Genomic DNA, 21978 nt, shown 5'->3' on the forward strand with positions numbered 1-21978 from the left:
AGAGGAGGACGAGGAGGACGAGGAGGACGAGGAGGACGAGGAGGAGAAGGATGAGGATGAGGACGAGAAGGACGAGGACGAGGAGGAGGAGGACGAGGAGGAGGAAAAGGAGGACGAGGACCAGGAGGAGGACGAGGAGGAGGAGGACGAGGAGGAGGAGGAGGAGGACGAAGACCAGGAGGAGGAGGACGAAGAGGAGGAGGAGGAGGAGGAGGACGAGGACGAGGACGAGGAGCAAAAGGAGGAGGAGGAGGAGGACGAGGAGGAGGAGGACGAGGAGGAGGAGGACGAGGAGCACGAGGATGAGGAGGAAGAGGACGAGGAGGAGGAGGAGGACAAGGAGGAGGAGGACTAGGAGGAGGACGAGGACGAGGAGCACGAGGATGAGGAGGACGAGGAGGAGGAAAAGGAGGACGAGGACCAGGAGGAGGACGAGGAGGAGGAGGACGAGGAGGAGGAGGACAAGGAGGAGGACGAGGAGGAGGAGGACGAGGAGGAGGAGGATGAGGAGAAGGACGAGGATGAGGAGGAGGAGGAGGAGGACGAGGAGGAGGAGGACGAGGAGGAGGAGGAGGAGGAGGACGAGGACGAGGAGGAGGAGGATGAGGAGGAGGAGGACAAGGAGGAGGAGGAGGAGGAAGACGAGGAGGAGGAGGAGGAGGACGAGGAGGAGGAGGAGGAGGACGAGGAGGACGAGGAGAAGGATGAGGATGATGACGAGAAGGATGAGGATGAGGAGGAGGAGGGCGAGGAGGAGGAAAAGGAGGACGAGGACGAGGAGGAGGAGGACGAGGAGGAGGATGAGGACGAGGATGACGTGGAGGATGAGGATGAGGAAGAGGACGAGGAGGAGGAGGATGAGGAGGCGGAGGAGGAGGATGAGGAGGAGGAGCCGAGGACGAGGAGGAGGAGGAGGACAAGGACAAGGAGGATGAGGAGGAGGAGGATGAGGATGAAGAGGAGGAGGACGAGGATGAGGACGAGGACGAGGACGAGGAGGGGGAGGACGAGGATGAGGAGGAGGATGAGGAGGGCGAGGACGAGGACAAGGACGTGGATGAAGTTTACTTGGAGGAGGAGGAGGAGGACAAGGAGGACGAGGAGGACGAGGAGGAGTACGAGGACAAGAAGGAGGAGGACGAGGACCAGGACGAGGACGAGGACGAGAAGGAGGACGAGGCGGAGGACGAGGAGAAGGACGAGGAGGACGAGTAGGACTACGAGGACGACGAGGAGGACGATGAGGACGAGGAGGAGGGCCAGGAGGAGGACAAGGAGGAGGACTAGGACGAGGAGGAGGAGGAGGACAATGACAAGGAGGTGTAGGACGAGGAGGAGAAGGATGAGGATGAGGATAAGGATGAAGATGCAGATGACAAGGAGAATGAGGAGGAGGATGAGGAGGAGGACGAGGAGGAGGACGTGGAGGAGGAGGAGGAGGAAGAGAAGAACGACGATGATGAGGAGGATGAGGAGGAGGACAATGACAAGGAGGATGAGGATGGGGAGGAGAAATGGGAGGAGGAAGAGGAGGAAGAGGAGGAGGAGGACGACAAGGACTAGGGCAAGTATAAGGAAGATGGGGAGGAGGAGGAAGACAAGGAAGAGGAGGAGGCAGAGAAGCATGAAGAGGAGGAATAGAAGGAGGAAGAGAGAGGACCAGGACCTGGAGGATTATGAGGTTGAGGAGGAGGTGGACAACGAGGAGGAGGAGGAGGAGAAGAAGGATGAGGACGAGGACGAGTAGGAGAAGGATGAGGATGAGGAAAAGTATGAAGATGCAGAGGACAATGAGGACGAGGAAGAGGAGGAGGAGAAAGAAGATGAACAGGAGGAGGAGGAGGACAAGGAGGAGAATAAAGAGGAGGAGGACAAGGATGAGGAGGACCAGGAGGAGAAGGACGAGGAGGATGAGGATGAGCAGGATCGGGAGGATGAGGAGGAGGAACAGGAGGAAGATGAGGAGGAGGAGAAGGAGGAGAATGAGGATGAGGTGGACAATGAGGAGGATGAGGAGGATGTTATAAACGAGCACAATAGCTGTCAAATCCAATTAAAAGGATTTATTAATAGCAGAAAGCGAAAGCAAACCAGCGCGCGCTGGGCGGCAGCCGTTTCAACTACCGCGCCTAATTCCCCGTTTCCCCCCCACTTATTGGGTTGTCTCTTCCGGGTGTGTGACGCTCTGGTGACGCTCCAGTGTCTCTTCTGCGCAGGCGCACCCTGTTGTTAGGTGGTCGTTCTCTGCCTCTTGATGGCGCCAGTGGTCTTCTTTAAGGTTGTCTCTGCGACCTGGAAATTCCCTCAAAAACAAGAAATGTTATCTCGAGGCACGTTTACATGTTTTGCCAAGTCTGTAACGGAACTATCCTTGAAACATATCTATTTGCTTAGGTGTTTGGGTGTCTAGTAGCAGCCTTTTCAAAACAGTTCTAACTCCCTAAAAACTTCGTAACGAAGTCAACCTTGAAAGATAGTCACTGGAATGCATGAGATAGACACTGGAATGCATGAGATAGACACTGGAATGCCTGACAAGATGAGAACATGTTCAGACAAGTACAAGCTCTAATTAAAACTCTATTCTGTGAATATGAGAGACTCTATATGAACAAAAAGGCCTTATTTTCCTAACAATATCCCCCCTTTTTATTTTAACCTCCTTTTTGTTCATTAAAGCGTTCTAACTCTTTCTTGCTTAACTCTAAATACTCTTCAGTCTCTACTTCGCTAAGTGGCTCATACTTTGGCTTTACTATCATTAAATGTGCAGCTTCTAACCTATTTTTCACTAGGGTAATAAGTTTGCTAAGGATACATGGTCCAAAAGTAAGTATTAGAATTAGTAAAATTACTGGTCCCGCAAGGGTGGATAATAGAGTGGTCAGCCAGGGAGAATATGTAAACCAGGATTCATACCAACTTTGCTGGGATTCTCTTTCTCTTTTTCGTTGTTCTATTTGTTTGCGTAACTCAGCCATCGTGTCTTTTACAATACCTGTGTGGTCTACATAAGCGCAACATTCTTCTTGTAAAGCAACACATAGTCCCCCTTGCTGTAAGAACAACAAATCTAATCCCCTTCGGTTTTGGAGGACTACCTCAGAAAGGGATTTTACTGATTTAACTAGTTCACTTATGGCTTTATCTATTCTACTTAGATCTTCATCTACAGATGTGCGCAGAGCTTTCATACCTTGGGTTTGACTTACTAGGGAAGCGACCCCTGTTCCGACTCCCGCTCCCCCTATGCTGAGCAAGATTGCTACCGTTAGTGCTGTAAGTGGTTCTCTCTTAACCAAGTAGTGTTCAGGGGTTTGTTGATGTTCTAACACGTATTCTTTTGGGTGGTATACGATTCTGGGGATTATTAGAACTTGAATGCAGAAGTCTGAATTATTAAAGGCTTTTACCGATAGGCAGGGTGTAACTCCAAGTTGTTGACATACCCATTTAGTATTGACTGCTGGCATAAGCCAATCAAAAGGTTTGTCTGTTCTGTTAATGCTTATTGTTGTGTTGCAGAGGTGTCGCATATCTGCAGGAATTTTTCCTACGCATCTTCCTTGCCCACTAACTTGGGACAAGGTAATGCCTGGAACATTATCTCCTTCTTTTTTCCAGAGACACTCCTTTGGATTTGTACCATTTATTTCCCTTGCTTCGGATGTAATCCCAATAGCTTCATAAAAGGGTGGATTTATCATATAGCAAAGCCAACATCCTTTAGTTAGGTTAGGATGGGTATGATTTAGAACCCCAAAAGTAGCTTGCATGATTTTCCATAAAGTTGTATACCTCTGCACTAATAACTGAGGTTCTTGATTACCTTTGTCTATAACATTATCTCTGGCTTTATTACTTTCTTTTAAGTCATTGCTTATTATTGGATTTGGGCCTATAGGGCTAGGGTCGTGCGGTGCTACTTCTTTTTTTATTTGAATCAGATTTCCCGGATCATGTCCTTCTATCCAATGCCTAACCCCCCATGTTTTGCCTATTAACCACCCAGAATCACTTGGTTGAGTGATATTTAGGTAAAGAAAGGTGCAGTTCCCAAGTAAGTTTTTCCCAGTCCAAGGCCACTCTCGTGGTCGTTTACATCCTACTGGTCCATGTCCTACCTTTAAATATTTATCTAATCCCCCACCCGGAGCCCACGCTGATGCTATTGTTTCACAGCCTCAATAGGCACAGTAATAATGTTTGGGGTAATTACAGTATTGCTTCCCTGGGTTTGAAGCGGGGCACATATAGAAGCTTGTTAAGTTTAACAGTCGCCCGCATTTTAAATTCCGAGTTAAATCACAGATTCCAACTTTGAAGCTCGGTGCTCCAGGTCCCGTTATTGTTTGTAAAATATGACGGGTATCGTGATCTTCCCATCTGCTTAGGGTCCATTTAAAGGGTTCATGTGAGTTAGCTGTAGCACTCTGAAGGGGAAACCATACAAACATAAAAACCCATAGGATTGAGTGATACGCACTGCAGGGGAGGATGTTACTTATCATGCTCAGTTTTACATTCCCATTTTCCCTCATTCCGTTGTCACCATTCTCATACTCATGATGATTTACGTTCTCTTTCAAGGTTTGGGAGGGCCCCTCATCCCCACTATCTACCTCTCTGTCTCGCCTGTCAACTTGGTTGCTACAAGTTACAGGGCAAGCCATCTTCCCGACAGCAGAGATATTCTTCAGGGGTGGGATCGTTCCCTCTCTCCCACTTTGATCTCCGGGAGATCCAATTTTTTGTATTCAACTGTGGAGTGTCGCACCTGAGTTTTTTAACTAATTTGCGACACTTAACCTGGACTATATCCGTGAGAAACGGACCCAGGGGCTCGTTGGAATGGTAACAGTGGAATTCAGGGTTGATTCCCTTTACGAAAACCTCCCACCACTCAGGGGATCCTTTAGTCAATTCCCGAGTGGCAACCTTGTAATTTAGTACTTCAGATGTCAATTTGCGCTGCTCCAGCCAGCAGCGTTGACATACACTTTTTGGAGCTCTCCCCTTTCTGCAGTGAGCCCACCACAATCCTTTACAGATTTTGCAGGAAAAACAGGCAAAAGGGTAACAACGACAATCTAACCAACTACACCTTACTCTAATACTTTGATGTTCAGCGTGGCCCTCCCCTTCCCAAGGTCTCTGTTCTTTTTCAAGTCGGATGAACCGATAGAAGGGCTGCTGGGCTGAATCCTCTAGACGTTTACAGTATCCTGGAGGTTTTGTTTCTCCAACTAGTTGTACTTGCAGTTCCCAGTTATCTCCAACCCAAATGTCTTTAGAGCTGATAGAGCTCATGAAAATTATTTGTAAGTTCTCTTTACTGTTAGCTTTAAATCCCCTGGCTTCCCGTCAATTTTCCAGCTCGCTTCTTTGGAAGCTGTATGAAATCGAGTTGGATCCACTGGCCCCTTTATTCTGCTAGCATGAGTCCATCCCTTCTCTGCTGTACGGACTGCGGAGTCAGTGGTGATTAAAACCAGGTATGGTCCGTCCCACTTTGGGGTGATCGAATCTTCCTTCCAGCTCCGGATGAGGACCCAGTCGCCGGGTTGTACCTGGTGTAACACAAGATCTAGGGGTGGTCTTTGGGCCCACATCCCTTTTTCCCATAACTGTTTTTTATATTTCATTAAAATGGTTAAGTATTTATTAATACTTTGATCAGTAATATTAGGATTGGTTTGAACTTTTTCTAGGGAATAGGGCATCCCATATAGCATTTCAAATGGGGATAGTCCTACATCAGCTCGTGGCTGAGTTCGAACATTTAATAATGCCAACGGCAAACATTTTATCCAGGATAATTTAGTTTCTAGTGTTAATTTGGTGAGTTGTTTCTTAATTTCCCCATTCATTCTTTCTACCCTTCCCGAACTCTGTGGATGCCAGGGAGTATGTTGTTCCCATTTTGTGCCCAGAGCTTCTGCTAGCATCTGTGTTATTTTTGAAGTGAAATGGGGGCCTTTATCAGAGTCTATCGTTTCTGGGACCCCATATCTAGGTATTATTTCTTCCAGCAAGGCTTTTGTTACCGTCCGAGCTGTTTCTCTGGCAGTGGGGATTGCTTCTACATAATGTGTTAAATGGTCCACTATAACCAGAAGATATTTTAGTCTCCCTATCTTGGGGAGCTCAGTAAAGTCTACTTGTAAATTTGAAAAGGGCCTCTTTGCCACTGGCCTCCCACCCAGGGGTAGCTTCCTTAGGTTTCTTCTGTTTACTCGTAGACAGGTTGGACAGCTTCTAGTAATCCCTTTCGCTAAGTCATGTAGGCCCACTGTCATATAATGAGTGGCAAAGTGATCCACCAGTCCTTGAGCGCCCCAGTGTGTTCTCTGGTGTAATTTACTGAGCATCCGCTGGGCTATGGCTCTAGGTAAAACCTCCCTCCCATCCTTTAACAGCCATTTCCCTGATTCCTCTTTTATTCCCAATTTTGTAAGCTTCTCTTGTTCTTCCCTTGTAAATATAAGCTTATCCTGGGTAGTAGACCCAGGGTTCTTTGGGGTATCTACAAGGTCCTTCCTAATTCCCTCACTTAAGGTTAATGTCTTGATAATTGCAGCTTTCTTTGCCTCATAGTCTGCCGCATTGTTACCCCTACTCCGGTAATCCATTCCCCGTTGATGCCCTTTTAAATGGACCACTGCTATCCTAGTAGGGCCTCTCAAGGCCCTCAGGAGGGCTATTATTAGTTTCTGATGGATTAAGTCCTTTCCCTGTGAATTTACGAGGCCTCTCTCTTCCCATAATTTTCCAAAAGTGTGCACCACCCCGTATCCATATTTAGAATCTGTATAGATGGTCCCCTCTTTTCCTTTTAATAGTTCCAAGGCTCTTAGGATAGCGTATATCTCGCAGGCTTGGGCTGACCATGTTTTGTCTAGGGGTCCAGATTCGATTACTTTTAAATCAGCCCCCCCCACTATGGCATATCCTGATCTCCTTTGCCCCTCAACTACTCTGGATGACCCATCAACAAACAATTTTTCTCCAGTCTCTAATTCTTCTTCCTCCAGGTCAGGTCTAATTTTGGTTTGTTCTTCTATAGTAATTACACAGTCATGTATCAGTGATTCAGTTTCGGGCTCTCCGAAGAGGAAGGAGGCTGGATTTTGTAATGAGGTGGTTTCTAAAGTGAAATTAGGGGTTTCTAATAGAATCCCCTCATATTTTAGGAGCCTGGCGTCGGAGATCCATTTGTCTGCTTTTTGTTGCATTACACTCCGTATGTTATGTGGAGTTAATACCTTCAGAGTGGCATTAAAGGTGATCTTCCTTGCTTCTTCTACTAACTCCGCACAGCCTGCAATTATTTGTAAACAGCCCGGCCATCCCCTGCTTACAGGGTCTAAGATTTTAGACAGATATGCAATAGGTTTCTTTTTCCCCGCCCAGTCCTGGGTAAGTACTCCATAAGTTACTCCATCTGCGATATTAACAAATAAAAAGAAGGGCCTCTTTAAATCTGGGAGGCTTAGGACTGGAGCATGGACCAGAGTTTCTTTTAATTCTTGGAATTTAGATTTTTCCTCCTCTGTCCACTTGAGGTGCCCGTCTTGGGTAAGTTTTTGATACAAAAATCTTGCCTTCCCACTATAGTTCTCAATCCACTGCCTACAATATCCTGTAAGTCCTAATACCTGACGAATTTGCCGTTTACTTTGCGGTAGGGGCAGAGATAGGATTGCTTGTACTCTATCTGGATCAATTCTCTTTTCTCCCTTTTTCAAATAATGTCCCAGGTACCTAACTTCTTCTTCTACAAATTGTAGTTTTGCTTTAGAGACTTTTAATCCTTTTAGTCCCAGGAAATTCAATAGTTTAATACTTTCCTTCCGGACTTTGTCTTCTTCTTTACCTGCTATTAACAAATCATCCACATACTGAACTAGCTTTACCTCTGGGTCTGTTTTATAGTCTTGCAAAATTTGTTCCAGGGCTTGCCCGAATAAATTAGGTGATTCCGTAAAGCCTTGTGGAAGTACCGCCCACCTGAGTTGCTGTCGCCTCCCCGTGTCAGGGTCCTCCCATTCAAAGGCAAAATAATCTCGGCTGGATTCGTCCAGAGGGCAAGCCCAAAAGGCATCCTTCAGGTCTATTACACTATACCACTCATTTTCAGGTCCCAGTTTGCTTAAAAGAGTATAGGGATTCGCCACTACTGGGAATCGGGCCACGGTTCGCTTATTAATTTCCCTAAGGTCGTGCACCAGCCGATAGGATCCGTCTGCCTTTTTTACCGGGAGTATAGGGGTGTTAAAAGGCGACATGCAAGGCTCTAGCAGTCCTTGGTTTAACAGCCTTTCAACCTCAGGTTTTAACCCTCTCCTCCCTTCTAGTGAAATTGGATACTGTTTTATTCTTACCGGGATTTCAGGATTTCTGATTTTCACTGTAAATGGGGTTATATTTAATTTGCCCACAGTCCCTGGATTATACCACACTTCGGGGTTTATTTTCTCTTCATCTTCTAAACGGAGGGAACAAAGTCTGATCTTTAATTCCTTCTCTACCACCTCAATTTGAACTCCCAATTCAACAATCAGGTCTCTCCCTAACAAATTGTAATCCGCTTCAGGAACTAATAGGAAGTCACCCAACCCCACTTTAGTTCCCGATTCCACCACCACCCCTTTGATAATTTGTACTTCAAAAGGTTCCCCCTTAGCTCCTATTACCGTGGCTGTCTGTTTTGACAAATTACAGCCCTGAGGCAGAAATTGAATAGTAGATCTTTCTGCCCCTGTATCGACCAGGAAATCTATTTCCTGGCCTTGGGGACCCACCTTCAATTTTATCAAGGGCTCTTTCTGATGTTTCTTGGTCCCCATAAAATAGAGCCCCTGACTCCCCTATTCGATTTTGAACTCCTCCTCGTCCCTTAGCCTCCTCCTGCACTCCCTCTTGAAATGTCCCTTCTTACCGCAATAATAGCATACCCTTTCTCCTACCTTTCCCTTGTCACCCCCCCCTTTCCGAGTAACTCTCTTTTGTTCTTCCTCTACCCGCCTGCTTTCCCTCACTGCAGCAACCATCATTTTCACCTGTCTTTTCTGACTTTCATCCTCTCTGCGGACATAAACCTTCTGCGCCTCTCGCAATAATTCTGCTAAATCCCTGTCCTGCCAATCATCCATTTTCTGTATCTTTCTCCTGATATCATCCCAAGACTTCGAGACAAACTGGACTTTGAGAATTGCCTGTCCCATTGGGTTATTCGGGTCTAATCCCGAGTACAGCTGGAAACTTTTCCTTAACCTCTCTAACCATTCAGTGGGGGTTTCATCCTTCTTTTGTCGGTCGTTAAATGCTTTATTTATATTCTGGCCCCTAGGAACGGACTCTCTTATGCCATCAATTAATATGGTCCGAAAGTCCCGCATGTTAGCTCTATGAGCCTCATCCTGGTTATCCCAATTAGGATTCTGGAGAGGCCATTTGGTATCGGCCGGCTGCTGGGCATGCGCGGGCAGGGCATCCCAGGCTCGCATTCCAGCAACTCTTATCATGTTCCTTTCCTCGGCCGTGAATAAAATGTTAAGTATAGCTTGTAATTCCTCCCAGGTGTATATATTAGGACCTAGAAATTGATCCACCCGCTCTGCCACGCCCAAGGGGTCTTCTAGCAAATTTCCCATCTCCTTCTTAAAGTCTCTAACATCCCCCGAACTTAAAGGCACCGAAATAAATCCAATCCCCGGCTCTGGTCCCCCCATCGGCATTTCCCTTAAGGGAAATAGTTTGCCTTGCGTCTTACTTCGGGTAAGAGGACCACGCGAGCCTGAGGGTTGATCAGAGTCTGAGTCTGATTCTTCCTCATCCGATTGTGGAGGAGGAGGGGGTGCATTTGGTGCAGGGGGAATGTAGGGCGGGGGTGCAATGATTACTTCTTCCGCTCGCCCCTTCTTTTTCTTTCTCCCTGAAGCCTCCGAGAGTTTAAACACGAGCACCTCCGGCTTTTCTATCCAGACTTGGGCATAGGCACTCTCCTCAAGGTTAGAAGGTTGCTTAGCGTGTACCCAACCATTCAACAGTTGCTTTACCCAGTCCTCTGAGGATCCAAAGACGGGCCAAAACACTCCTTTAGAAATCTCTTGTCCTCCCCATACTTCTATGCAATAGTGTATCATCTTTGCCTTATCCTTTCCAGGTGCCCCTGGAAAGTGCTCCCAATTTGTTAGCATAAACCCTAAGGGACTCTCCTTAGGAATTGGGGGAAGTTTTACCCCCACCGGGGAGGGGGATTTATCCTTGCTTCCCCCCTGCCCCATGTCCTCCGGAGTACCTTCAGTCACTCACGACAGCACAATCGCTTCCCCTGGTTCGTGGCCCAGGCCCTCGCGGGCTCTGGAAAACGCAGTACTGAGGGTCCACACTCGCTTGGAGAATCCGGCTGCCAGTCCTCCTCTCACACACACACACACTCGCCGTACTCCGGGATCCCGAACCCCGCCCGAACGGATCCCCTTTATACTCACGCGTCCTGCGTCTTCTCTTCGTCCGGACTTTTGTGCACAAAAATTACGGGGTACCCTGGGCCCGCTTCCCTTTCTTTGCTTTCGCTCTCTAGGCTTTTAGGTTCGTCGGTCGGGATGAGGGTAAAAAACCCCGGTCTGAGTCCGCTCAAGGGAGCGGAATCGTGGCGCCCCTCTCAGAAAGAGGTTCCCCAGATCCCGATCCGAGTCACGGCACCAAATTGTTATAAACGAGCACAATAGCTGTCAAATCCAATTAAAAGGATTTATTAATAGCAGAAAGCGAAAGCAAACCAGCGCGCGCTGGGCGGCAGCCGTTTCAACTACCGCGCCTAATTCCCCGTTTCCCCCCCACTTATTGGGTTGTCTCTTCCGGGTGTGTGACGCTCTGGTGACGCTCCAGTGTCTCTTCTGCGCAGGCGCACCCTGTTGTTAGGTGGTCGTTCTCTGCCTCTTGATGGCGCCAGTGGTCTTCTTTAAGGTTGTCTCTGCGACCTGGAAATTCCCTCAAAAACAAGAAATGTTATCTCGAGGCACGTTTACATGTTTTGCCAAGTCTGTAACGGAACTATCCTTGAAACATATCTATTTGCTTAGGTGTTTGGGTGTCTAGTAGCAGCCTTTTCAAAACAGTTCTAACTCCCTAAAAACTTCGTAACGAAGTCAACCTTGAAAGATAGTCACTGGAATGCATGAGATAGACACTGGAATGCCTGACAAGATGAGAACATGTTCAGACAAGTACAAGCTCTAATTAAAACTCTATTCTGTGAATATGAGAGACTCTATATGAACAAAAAGGCCTTATTTTCCTAACAGAGGATAAGGATGCGGAGGATAAGGAGGAGGAGGATGAGGAGGAGGACAAGGATGAGGAAAAGGACAAGGATGAGGAGGACAAGGAGGACAAGGAGGAGGAGGACGAGGAAGATGAGGAGGAGGAGGAGGAGGAATAGGAGGATAAAGAGGATGAGAATGAGGATGTGTAGGGGGACATTGAGGAGGAGGAGGATAAGGATGAGCAGGACAAGGAGGTGGAGGAGGAGGGGGAGGACTAGGATGACAAGGAGGACAAGGAGGACGAGGATGAGGAGGAGGAGGAGGAGGAGTAGGAGGACGAGTAAATGGAGGATGAGGACGAGGAGGAGTGCGGGGGTTTGTAATTTTCCCTTCTTCCCCCCATTCACCCTGCCCCTTTCTTATGTGTTCCTTGTGTAAATAGTGACGGGAGACAAGTCCATTCTATAATGTCAACAAGTCTCAGTTTATTCCAAGCACACATGTACACTTATACCCGTTATAATGAAGCTCATGCATATTGCAAAACTTAGGCTCATCATTGGTGTATTAAAAACAGGTCAACCCCGCCTTTGGAGCTGTCTGAGCTTGCTTTGTTTTCCCTTACATTTATCTTTTTGCTGACCATTCTACTGTTGGGAACCAGCTTAGCCAAGGACATAAGATATTATTGCTACATCTGCTATTGCTGCACTGTGCAATTTTCAGCTACTGCTTCACTAACTGCACGTAGTCATGTCCTTTCTCACGAAGCCATTCACCCACAAAACTCTCCACATTTCTAATCAGTCATGCTGTGACATTCAATAGCCCATTATCAGCAGATGTCTCCCCTGAGGGAGGATTGATTGTGGAAGAGATAAGGAGAAACTGCCCACTTAACACAGGACAACTGCCATACAGATGGCAAATAGAACACATCTTGCTTTTCAGTCTGGGACAGGAGGACACAAACAAAATCAGCTGAGAAGGCGGCACTCTGAAAAGCAAACCAGAACTGACAGAAAATGAATGGGACAGAAATCAGTAATTCTGATAGTTTTATTTATTATGAAAATAAATCACAACCACCCAGCCCCACACAATTCTGATCCCACAACCTCAAATTTGGATCTCACTTTGCCCGATCACCTTCCAACCCCATCTCATCCTGGAGGCTGAGGAATTGAGCAATTTTAGCATGGGACTGAGGTGGCAACCAGCCATTTTGAGGTAGGATTGAGTCACTTTGAGGTGACAGACAAATCCACTTTGGGTTTTGGAGTGCAAAGATATGGAGAATACTACCAGATATCCCCCAAGAACCCACAAATCCTCCAGAATATGTTCCCAAACAGTAAATTCCACCTCAAATACCTCTAAAATGGTGGGACTTCTGACATCTCTGGTCAATACTCTTTTTAGTCATTTTTCAGGTGTTTTTAAGTGATAAAGACAAATCAGAAGAAAATTAGGGCCAAACCAACACCAGAGACCCCTTGAGCATCCCCTGGACACTGGACAAAACAAACTCAGCAGAAATCAAAGTTAACCCTCCATAAAATGCCTTGAGGAAGATTTGCTCTTTCCACAAGTCATTTCTGATGGAAACACAAATAAATCCCAAACATGAATAGACAAACAACAGAAGCAATTCTGTGGCAATTCCAAATTTCATCAGTTCCAGCACAGCTCCAGCTACTTGAGCTGGGCTTCTTGTAGGATTTAAGTAGCCTTGTGTTCCTCACTTTGGGGTGAATGATCCTTGTCAGTCTTGCTGGTATCATTTGGTCCCTTTCCTCCAGTGATTTTAACAGAATTTTCAAAGAAGGAAAACAAAATATTTTCTTTACACTGGCCACCCACAAGAGCCATTTTCCTCGTAAGTTCTCCCAAAAGTCACTCAGAGGAAGCTGCATCCAAGCTTCCAAGAGATCCTCCAGAAAGAGCCACAAACTCCTCAGAGGAGAGAACCATGCTGTTGTCAAAGGCACCTGGGGTCAGACAACAGAGCCCTGAACTCACTTTGCAAAATAATGTTGCAATTCTGGATAATAAAATTGTTAAAGAGATGCCTCTGCCCCAATTAAGGTGCTAACAAGACCAAATCCAAAGTGGATTTTATTGATCAGTAATTGTGAGGTAGAGAGAGATGGAAAGAAAAAGAGGAGAGAGCAAGGGAGTGACAGGGACAGAGATCTCCCCTGGGGCAGGGCAAGTGTGACATTGTCCCCTGTGTGCATGGCCTTCCCAGGGTGGGGGTTTTACACCTGAGCCAGTTTGGGTAAGGGGGGTGGTGTTCACCCCCCACCCCGAGCAGGGATTGCCTCACTGTTTCAGGTTACAATGTCAGATGTAACCAAAAGTGTTTTCAGTCCCCATCTCCATAAACTGTTATCAACAGGTGGGGCAGTGTTCTTTATCTCTTCCATGGCTCAGCCCTGATAACGCCCTCCAGGGCCATCTTCTGTTAATGGGCCATTGAGTGTCACTGCAGCACTGATAAAATTACATCATCCCATTGTGGGATGCTCCGCCCAGGGGGAGGAACCAAGCATTCCTGCCTGGATATAATCTCACCATTTGCAACACCACAACCATCTTGCCTACTGGATTCCCAGAGGACAAGAGCTCCATAAGCACCACTGGACCTTCAGAGGAAGACCAGACCCTTCTACAGGATCACTGCTTTGACAGAATCACGTTCATCACTCCAGCTGGACTGCAGCCACCATTTCATCTGACAGCTACCAAACGCGGTGTCAGGTTAAATCCTGACTCTGTCAGTTTAAGCCAGTGTTTCTGTATCATTGCCTTGATCTTAATTTTCTTACTCAGTTGTCATTCCAGCTTAGACTCTCCCCCTGGTTTGCCTTCAAACCAATACAAAACTCACTGTGCTCATCCCTTGTTTTCCTCCCAAAACAGGATTTCCCGTACCAAAACATTTGCCAGATGGAGAAGAAGGTTGCGAGGAAGAGGAAGATGCCCTGGGACACCGAGGCAGGTGAGGAGGAAGTCAGTGCCCCTTTCCCACTCTCTCCTGGTCCATCTTCCAGCCTGGCCCCCGGCTGCAGGACAGCCCCGCTGCCGGTGCTCTCCTGCTAGGGACGCACTCGGGGGATCTCCCTGCCCTTCCCTCTGGCACGGAGGCAAATCCCATCCTCTCCTTGTCCTTCCTCCCGCAGAGCAGGAGCTGAGGATGGAGACCAGGAAGGACAAATCCCTGCAGCCTAACCTCAGGGAAGAGGCTGTTTTGAGCAACTCCACGGTGCAGGAATCCAACAGGGAGGAAAATCCCTGGAGATCTCACAGGTGGAGGGGCTGCAAGCCCAGCCCAGGATGCTCTGAGGAGGAAAGACCCACTCTGGGCCAGGAAGGTGGGCAGAGCTTCAGCCAGAGCTCAGAGTTGGTGGTCTCTGAGAAGCTTCCTAATGGGGAGAAGCCCTACAAGTGCTTGGAGTGTGGGAAGAGCTTCAGGTGGAGCAACAATCTGAAACAACACCTGATGATCCACACTGGGGAATGGCCCTACGAGTGTGGGGAGTGTGGGAAGGGATTCAGCTGGAGCTCCGACCTCATCATCCACCAACACATCCACACCGGGGAGAGGCCCTACGAGTGTCCCGAGTGTCAGAAGAGGTTTCACAGCAGCTCTGATCTCCTCAGACACCAGCGCATTCACACGGATGAGAGGCCCTTCCACTGCCCGGACTGTGGGAAGGGATTCAAGCGCAACTCCACCCTCGTCACACACCAGCGCATCCACACCGGGGAGAGGCCCTACATGTGCCTCACCTGTGGGAAGACGTTTCACAGCAGCTCAGATCTCCTCCGGCATGAGCGGATTCACTCCGAGGAGAGGCGCTTCCTCTGCCCCAACTGTGGCAAGGGCTTCAAGCACAAGTGCAACCTTGTCAGCCACCAATGCATCCACACTGGGGAGAGGCCCTACGGGTGTCCCCAGTGTGGGAAGAGCTTCACCCGGAGCTCTGACTTGACCAAACACCAACGGAGCCACCAGTAAGGGAAGTCCTGAAAATTCCCCAGCTGCAGGAAGAGTTTTGTGTACTGCTCCAGCTTCATCCGCCATTGGACGACCCTGTTGGGAAGAGCCCTGGTGATCCATGTTCCCTGTGATCCATGCTGGGAAGACACCTGTCCCTTTTCCTGCCCCTGCCAATGCCCTGATGTGGGATAGAAGAACATGAGGGTCTGGCCATGGCCCTGTCACTATATTCACTCCCACCTCAGGTCATTGCCAGGGGCAGGAAAGGGACTCTCTCTCTCTCTCCCTGAGGAGACGGGTGTCCTTTCCATGCAGGAGGAAACACGTGGCCAGGAAGATACAATTGATGGTGATGTAGTTTTCCCTGTATGAAGAGAGCTTGACAGAGGAATGGTTGTACAACAAGGGACATGATACTGTAAAATTAATCCAAATAGGGAGGGCTACGTGACTGCTGCAAAGTTTGCATGACCCTGAAGAGTAGATGGTGTGCAGAAAGCAGGACATTGAAACTGCTTGGTATGTAGAAGTAGATAGAGAAGAACAAAGGGGTACTAAGCTGTTCTAACTGCAAGGCCAGCTGGGCAGGAAAGTATCATTCACAAAGATACTTTTAAGATAATAGTACAAGTCACATAGCAACCAATCATGAGCTCTGCTTTTGCAATATGTATGAGCTAATTAACGAACATATATAAACTGTGTAATCTGTCACAATAAACTGAGACTTGATGATCATGATAGCATGAGTCTTGTCTCCCGTGGCACCCTCCAACAGGACTGTGGTCCCAAACAATGAAAAACTGAACTGTTGTTTTCTCCCCTCTTGGCAGGGCATCCTTGAAAGGAAAAATCCTAAAAGCAGTCTGTCCATCCACACATTAGTGTTGAGAGCACTGTGTATGGAAAGGAGAAGGGTCACCATGGCAAACTTTTCTCCGGGCGGTGCCATGTGTGACATGGAAACACAGGATGTGGAGCTGTGTTTCTTCGAGGGTCTGTGGCACAGGAGAGACTCTGTTCCCTCGAAGGCCTGAGTATCGATTGTCTGGAGGGTGGAAACCTGATTGGAGTCCAGATTATGTCTCACTGTGGTTTGTTGGAGTTGGGTGGTGGGGGGAGGAATGTTTTGCAAGGTTTTCATTTGATCCTTGTGTGGTTTTTTCTTTTTTCCTTTCTTTTTCCTTTTGTAGTAGTAGCTTAATAAAGATTTTTTTTTTTTCCCCTGTTACTAAGCTTGGGCCTGCTTTGCTCTGTTCTAGATTCCACTTCACAGCATTCAAGGTAGGGATCACATTTTCATGGGGGCACTGGCATTGTGCCAGTGTCAAACCATGACATCTCTGAAAGAAGGAGGGGCAGCAACCAAACTTCCACACTAGAATTAGGAAGGGCAGACTTTGGCCTATTTAGGATGCAGATTTGAGGACTACAAAATCATGTACCGAATTTTTAAGGGAAAGAGCCCTTAAAAACAAAGGGGTTCAGGAACGATGGACACATTTTGAGAAAGCAGTCTTAAGGAGGATGGAGCAGCCTGTCCCAGTGTGGCAAAAGATGAGCTGGTGAGGAAAATCACTGTCCTGACTGCCCATGGAGCTTTTGTGGAAACTCAGGGGAAAGCAGAGAAAGCATTAACTTTGGACAGAAGGTCAGGCAACTTAGCAAGTGTTTAAGGATGTTGTTACATCATAGAGAAAGAGAAAAGGAAAGAGGTGAAATTTCAATTAGAGATTAACCTGGCCACTTCTGTGAAAAATAATAACAAACATGTCTACGATTAATAGAAAAATGTGATATAAGGAGAACCTCTACTCTTCATTGGATGCAGTGGAAAATAGAGTAACTAAAGATAAGGGAAAGGCTGAGGTACTTAACACCTTGTTTGACTCAATTTTCAATATATGGAGAGATTCTCCTCAGGACAAGAGTTTTCCTGAGCTGGTAGATGGGTGCAGGGAGCAGAACAGGCCCCTGTAATCCAGGAGGAAGCAGCTGGTGACCTGCTGAGCCACTCAGATGCTCACAGGTGGATGGGATCAGATGGGATCCATCCTAGGGGGATGAGGGAGCTGGTGGATGAGCTCCCCAAGCTGTTCCCCACCATTTGCCATCAGTCCTGGCTCACCAGGGAGGTCCCAGAGCACTGGAGGTGCGAGTGTGAGCCCATCCTCAAGAAGGGCTGGAAGGAGGATCTGGGGAGCTCCAGGCCTGTCAGCCTGACCTCGGTGCCTGGCAAGGTTATGGAGCAGATCACCTTGAGAGCCACCACAGGGCACCCACAGGATGGCCGAGGGGTCAGAGCCAGCCAGCGTGGATTTAAGAGGGGCAGGTCCTGCCTGAGCAACCTGATCTCCTTTTATAACCAGGTGACCCACCTGTGGGTGTGGGAAAAGCTGTGGATGTGTCCATCTGGACTTCAGCAAAGCCTTGGACACTGTCTCTGACAGCATTCCCTGGAAAAGCTGCAGCCCATGGCTTGGGCAGGTTTCCTCCTGGCTGGGAGATGGAAGAGCTGGCTGGAGGCTGGGCCCAGAGAGGGGTGGGGATGGTGCTGCACCCAGCTGGTGTCCAGTCCCTGGTGCTGTCCCCAGGGATCTGTGTTGGGCCCAGTCCTGTTTAACATCTTCACCGATGATCTGGGTGAGGGGATCGAGCCCACCATCCCCAAATTTGCAGGTGACACCAAGCTGGGTGTGAGTGTGGATCTGCTGGAGGGCAGAACAAGAAGACACAGCCTCCAGCTGCACCAGGGGAGGTTTAGGCTGGACAAGAGGAAGAAGTTCTTCACAGAAAGGGTGAGTGGGCATTGGAATGGGCAGGCCAGGGGGGAGGTGGCAGAGTCACTGTCCCTCTCCAGTGGCACTCAGTGGCATGGTCTGGGTGACAAGGCGGTATTAGGGCATTGGCTGGACTTGATGATCCCAAAGGTCTTTTCCAGCCTACTTGATTCTGTCATTCTGTGATGATTGGGACACTCTGGGACCATTGTGACCCTGCAGGGCCTCGTGGAACTAAGAGGACCATGGTGACACTGTGCAGCCCCATAGAACAAGGGCTCCATTGTGGTGCTCTGGGGCCAAATGGAACTAGGGAGTCCCCGTGACACTGGGTCCTGGTGGAACCACAGAGGCCATGGTGACACTGCGGGGCCTCGTGTGACCGAGGGGTTTCACCCCTGTGACACTGCCAAACCAAGGAGAGCATTGGGAGAGTCCAGGGCCCAGGGGAACCAAGGGGCCCTTCTGACACTGCAGGGCCTCCTGGAACCAAGGGGACATTGTCCCATTTTGGGACCCCATGGAACCAAAGAGACCAGTGTGACAGTGCAGGGCCTGGTGTAACCAAAGAGACATTGTGACACTGAGGGGATTCATGGAACCAAGGAACAACTTTGCAGAAGTTCAGCAAGTGGGATGTGAGTGTTGACCTGCAGGAGCACAGGAGGGTTCTGCAGAGGGACCTGGACAGGCTGTATCCAGGGCCCAAATCCAACAAGGTGAGGTTTAACAAGTCCAAGTGCCAGGTCCTGCACTTTTGTCACATCAACCCCAGCAGTGCTTCAGGCTGGGGACAGAGGGGCTGGACAGCAGCCAGGCAGAAAGGGACCTGCAGGGACTGATGGACAGCAGGCTGGACATGAACCAGCAGTGTGCCCAGGTGGCCAAGAAGGCCAGTGGCTCCTGACCTGGATCAGGAATGGTGTGGCCAGCAGGACCAGAGCTGCTGTGCCAGCACTGATCTGCCCCAGCTCTGCACACAGACATTGCTGCTGCAGCTCCAGAGAAGGCAACAAAAGGGTCTCTCTGGAGAAAACTGTGCTGGGAGATCCTTTAGTTCCTTTAAAGCGATCAAGAGCGCAGTCCCCCATTTACACAGTCTGTGGCCACAGGGAAGATGGAGTGAAACAAAATGAGTCATGGCGCAAGGAATGGCTTTTATTTGCGGACAAGTTTAAAAAAGGAAAAAAAGAAAAAGAACCTCCACAATGAAACCAACAAGAAATATCAAAATGATATTTATTACAGGTAATTTGCAGAAATTGGACAGCAGTTTAATGTCCCTGGAAGCATCCAGCCATCAGTTTCCTCATGGCAGCCTTGAGCTCCTGGTTCCTCAGGCTGTAGATGAGGGGGTTCAGGGCTGGAGGCACCACCGAGTACAGAACTGACATGGCCAGGTCCAGGGATGGGGAGGAGATGGAGGGGGGCTTTAGGTAGGTAAATACAGCAGTGCTGATAAACAGGGAGACCACGGCCAGGTGAGGGAGGCAGGTAGAAAAGGCTTTGTGCCGTCCCTGCTCAGAGGGGATCCTCAGCACAGCCCTGAAGATCTGCACATAGGAGAAAACAATGAACATGAAACAGCCAAAATATAGAAGAGCACTTAGGACAATAAACCCAACTTCCCTGAGTTTGGAGTGTGAGCAGGAGAGCTTGAGGATCTGTGGGATTTCACAGAAGAACTGGCCCAGGGCATTGCCATGGCACAGGGGCAGGGAAAATGTATTGGCTGTGTGCATGAGAGCATTGAGAAAGGCACTGGCCCAGGCAGCTGCTGCCATGTGGGCACAAGCTCTGCTGCCCAGGAGGGTCCCGTAGTGCAGGGTTTTGCAGATGGACACGTAGCGGTCGTAGCACATGATGGTCAGGAGAGAAAACTCTGCTGAGATGAAGAACAGAAGGAAAAAGAGCTGAGCAGCACATCCTGTGTAGGAGATGTTCCTGGTGTCCCAGAGGGAATTGTGCATGGCTTTGGGGACAGTGGTGCAGATGGAGCCCAGGTCGCTGAGGGCCAGGTTGAGCAGGAAGAAGAACATGGGCGTGTGCAGGTGGTGGCCGCAGGCTACGGCGCTGATGATGAGGCCGTTGCCCAGGAGGGCAGCCAGGGAGATGCCCAGGAAGAGGCAGAAGTGCAGGAGCTGCAGCTGCCGCGTGTCTGCCAGTGCCAGCAGGAGGAAGTGGCTGATGGAGCTGCTGTTGGACATTTGCTGTGGCTGCACATGGGCACCTGTTCATGGAGAAAGGACAGGGACAAGTCAGGAGAGGCTGCTTGGAGCCAAACCTGGGCCATTCCCTGCAGCCTGTCCTGCTGGGACTCACCCACCCTTTTTCCTGCTATGGGAAATCCTTTACCCAGGTCCCTGCCTGAGCTCCAGTTGTGCTGGCTGAGTGTGCCAGGAGCAGCCAGGGCTGTGCTTGGGGGCTCTCGAGGAGCCATCCCTGCCCTGCTGCCCTGGGTTTGTGGCCCTGTGCCAGAGGGACAAGGCGCGGTACTCAGGATATCTCACAGGAATCACTCCTACTGCAGAAAGTCTTGGTACCATCTGCACTCACAATTCTAGAGGAAACAGGTGGCAGGAGTTGGTTTTAGGAATTGTTTTCCTACCCACAGATCATTCCTGGCACTCTGAGGTCAGAAATCCCCAGCATTCCTGTTCCACTCAGAATTTGCCACTGAGAGATGTGAGAGGTAAAGGATTCCCTGTGGCTGAAGGAAGGTGAGGGGCTGGATGGGCTTGTTCCCCCAGCACTGCTCTGTTCAGCCCCCTCTGCTTCCCTGAGCATCTCTCTGGGCCTGGACATCCCCTCCTGAGAGGCGCCTTGTCCCTGCCAGCGCTCACAGAGCCCATCCCACCTCGTGTGCCCTCGGCCCAGCCCTACAGAAACCTGCCTGTGTGCAGGGCCCTGGCTGGGGCAGGCTCTGTGTGCAGCTGGGCAAGGGCAGCTCAGGAGAGCCCTGCTGGGCCCTGCAGAGGTGATGCTGCTGCTGCCCAGGGCTGAGGAGTGGCTGAAGGCCCTTTGGGAGGCACCCAGCAGAGACACCGACCAGCCAAAGTCACAGTTCTGGAGTGTCTGTAAATGTTCAAACATTCCTTTGATGGTCCTGTGTGTCCCTTTAAACTCAGAATGTTCTGTGATTCTGGGATTACAACTCCTGTTCTGCTTCTCTCATCCCCCTGTTTATAATCAAAAAGAGAAAAAAAAAACCCTTGCCACAGTGTTAGAACAGTAAAGTTAAAACCAGACCTTTATTGGAAGCTCCCAGGTGTCCCGGTGGGGATGGGGGACACCTGGCCCTTGATTTCAACAATTTACTAAGGTTGATTAATTAGGATATTTAACAGGAATATCCAATGGGAGATTCAGTTGCCCCAGTTACACACCCTGGCTCAACCCATTGGAGTAGATCCAAGGGCTTCTTCGCCCCACTTTACTTATGACTACTCACATTGTTGTCAGAAACCAAAATGTTCTTCTTGTACGTTCTCTTCCTAATAATAAGACTATTCAGTATTTCAGGAATATATTTAGATAGTCAGCTTATTCTTGTACAACCTAAGAGATAGGTAGGAAACATATTAGAGTCAGTTAAGAATTACACTTATATAAGCACATAATAGTAATTTAATATAGTTACTTAAGAGTTTAATAGATAAAGTAAGGATTATATTTCTATAACAATATAATAGTAATTTACAGAGCTATGAATATATGAAAAATGTATAAAAAGCAAAAATCTTTTTGTCATTATCCCAACTTTCCCATCCTGCTCCATACATGGAAATTGAAAACACTCTCAGGAAAGCTCCTGATCTTTACAGCAATCCCAGGCTTACCTTCTTTGGGAAGTGTCCTCCGGAGCTGTGCCCAGGCTGGTCTGGAGCTGGAGCAGCCCTGCCCCAGCCAGCCCCTCTCA

The 21978-nt window shown here is 48.8% G+C and overlaps 3 protein-coding genes and 1 long non-coding RNA gene across 4 annotated transcripts; 1 reads left to right on the forward strand and 3 right to left on the reverse strand.

Annotated features, from left to right (window-relative positions):
* Positions 1 to 2625: 2625 nt before the first annotated feature.
* Positions 2626 to 12183, reverse strand: LOC146767140 (uncharacterized). Its single transcript, XR_014955906.1, has 2 exons — positions 10497 to 12183; positions 2626 to 5570 (listed from the first exon to the last, which is right to left on the reverse strand). It is a non-coding gene; the product is annotated as an uncharacterized LOC146767140 (long non-coding RNA).
* LOC146767141 (uncharacterized) lies at positions 3634 to 10370 on the reverse strand. The gene has a single exon (XM_085581103.1). The coding sequence runs from the start codon at positions 10287 to 10289 to the stop codon at positions 8871 to 8873; it is 1419 nt and encodes a 472-aa protein (XP_085437229.1). The 5' UTR covers positions 10290 to 10370; the 3' UTR covers positions 3634 to 8870.
* A 2175-nt stretch (positions 12184 to 14358) lies between the features above and the next one.
* On the forward strand, positions 14359 to 17451 carry LOC146767142 (uncharacterized). Its single transcript, XM_085581126.1, has one exon. It carries the CDS (start codon positions 14473 to 14475, stop codon positions 15295 to 15297), a length of 825 nt encoding a protein of 274 aa, XP_085437252.1. The 5' UTR covers positions 14359 to 14472; the 3' UTR covers positions 15298 to 17451.
* Positions 17452 to 18429: 978 nt separating this feature from the next.
* LOC144248784 (olfactory receptor 14J1-like) lies at positions 18430 to 20266 on the reverse strand. The gene has a single exon (XM_077790775.2). The coding sequence runs from the start codon at positions 20264 to 20266 to the stop codon at positions 19334 to 19336; it is 933 nt and encodes a 310-aa protein (XP_077646901.2). The 3' UTR covers positions 18430 to 19333.
* Between the last annotated feature and the right edge of the window lie 1712 nt (positions 20267 to 21978).

Source organism: Lonchura striata, chromosome 5 (genome assembly GCF_050655825.1).
Source record: "Lonchura striata isolate lonStrDom1 chromosome 5, ASM5065582v1, whole genome shotgun sequence".
Lineage (NCBI taxonomy): Eukaryota > Metazoa > Chordata > Aves > Passeriformes > Estrildidae > Lonchura > Lonchura striata.

Bases quoted from the DNA above. Each gene is read 5' to 3' on its own strand.
- LOC146767142 (XM_085581126.1), top strand. From the start codon at position 14,473: ATGGAGACCAGGAAGGACAAATCCCTGCAGCCTAACCTCAGGGAAGAG.
- LOC144248784 (XM_077790775.2), bottom strand. From the start codon at position 20,266: ATGTCCAACAGCAGCTCCATCAGCCACTTCCTCCTGCTGGCACTGGCA.
- LOC146767141 (XM_085581103.1), bottom strand. From the start codon at position 10,289: ATGGGGCAGGGGGGAAGCAAGGATAAATCCCCCTCCCCGGTGGGGGTA.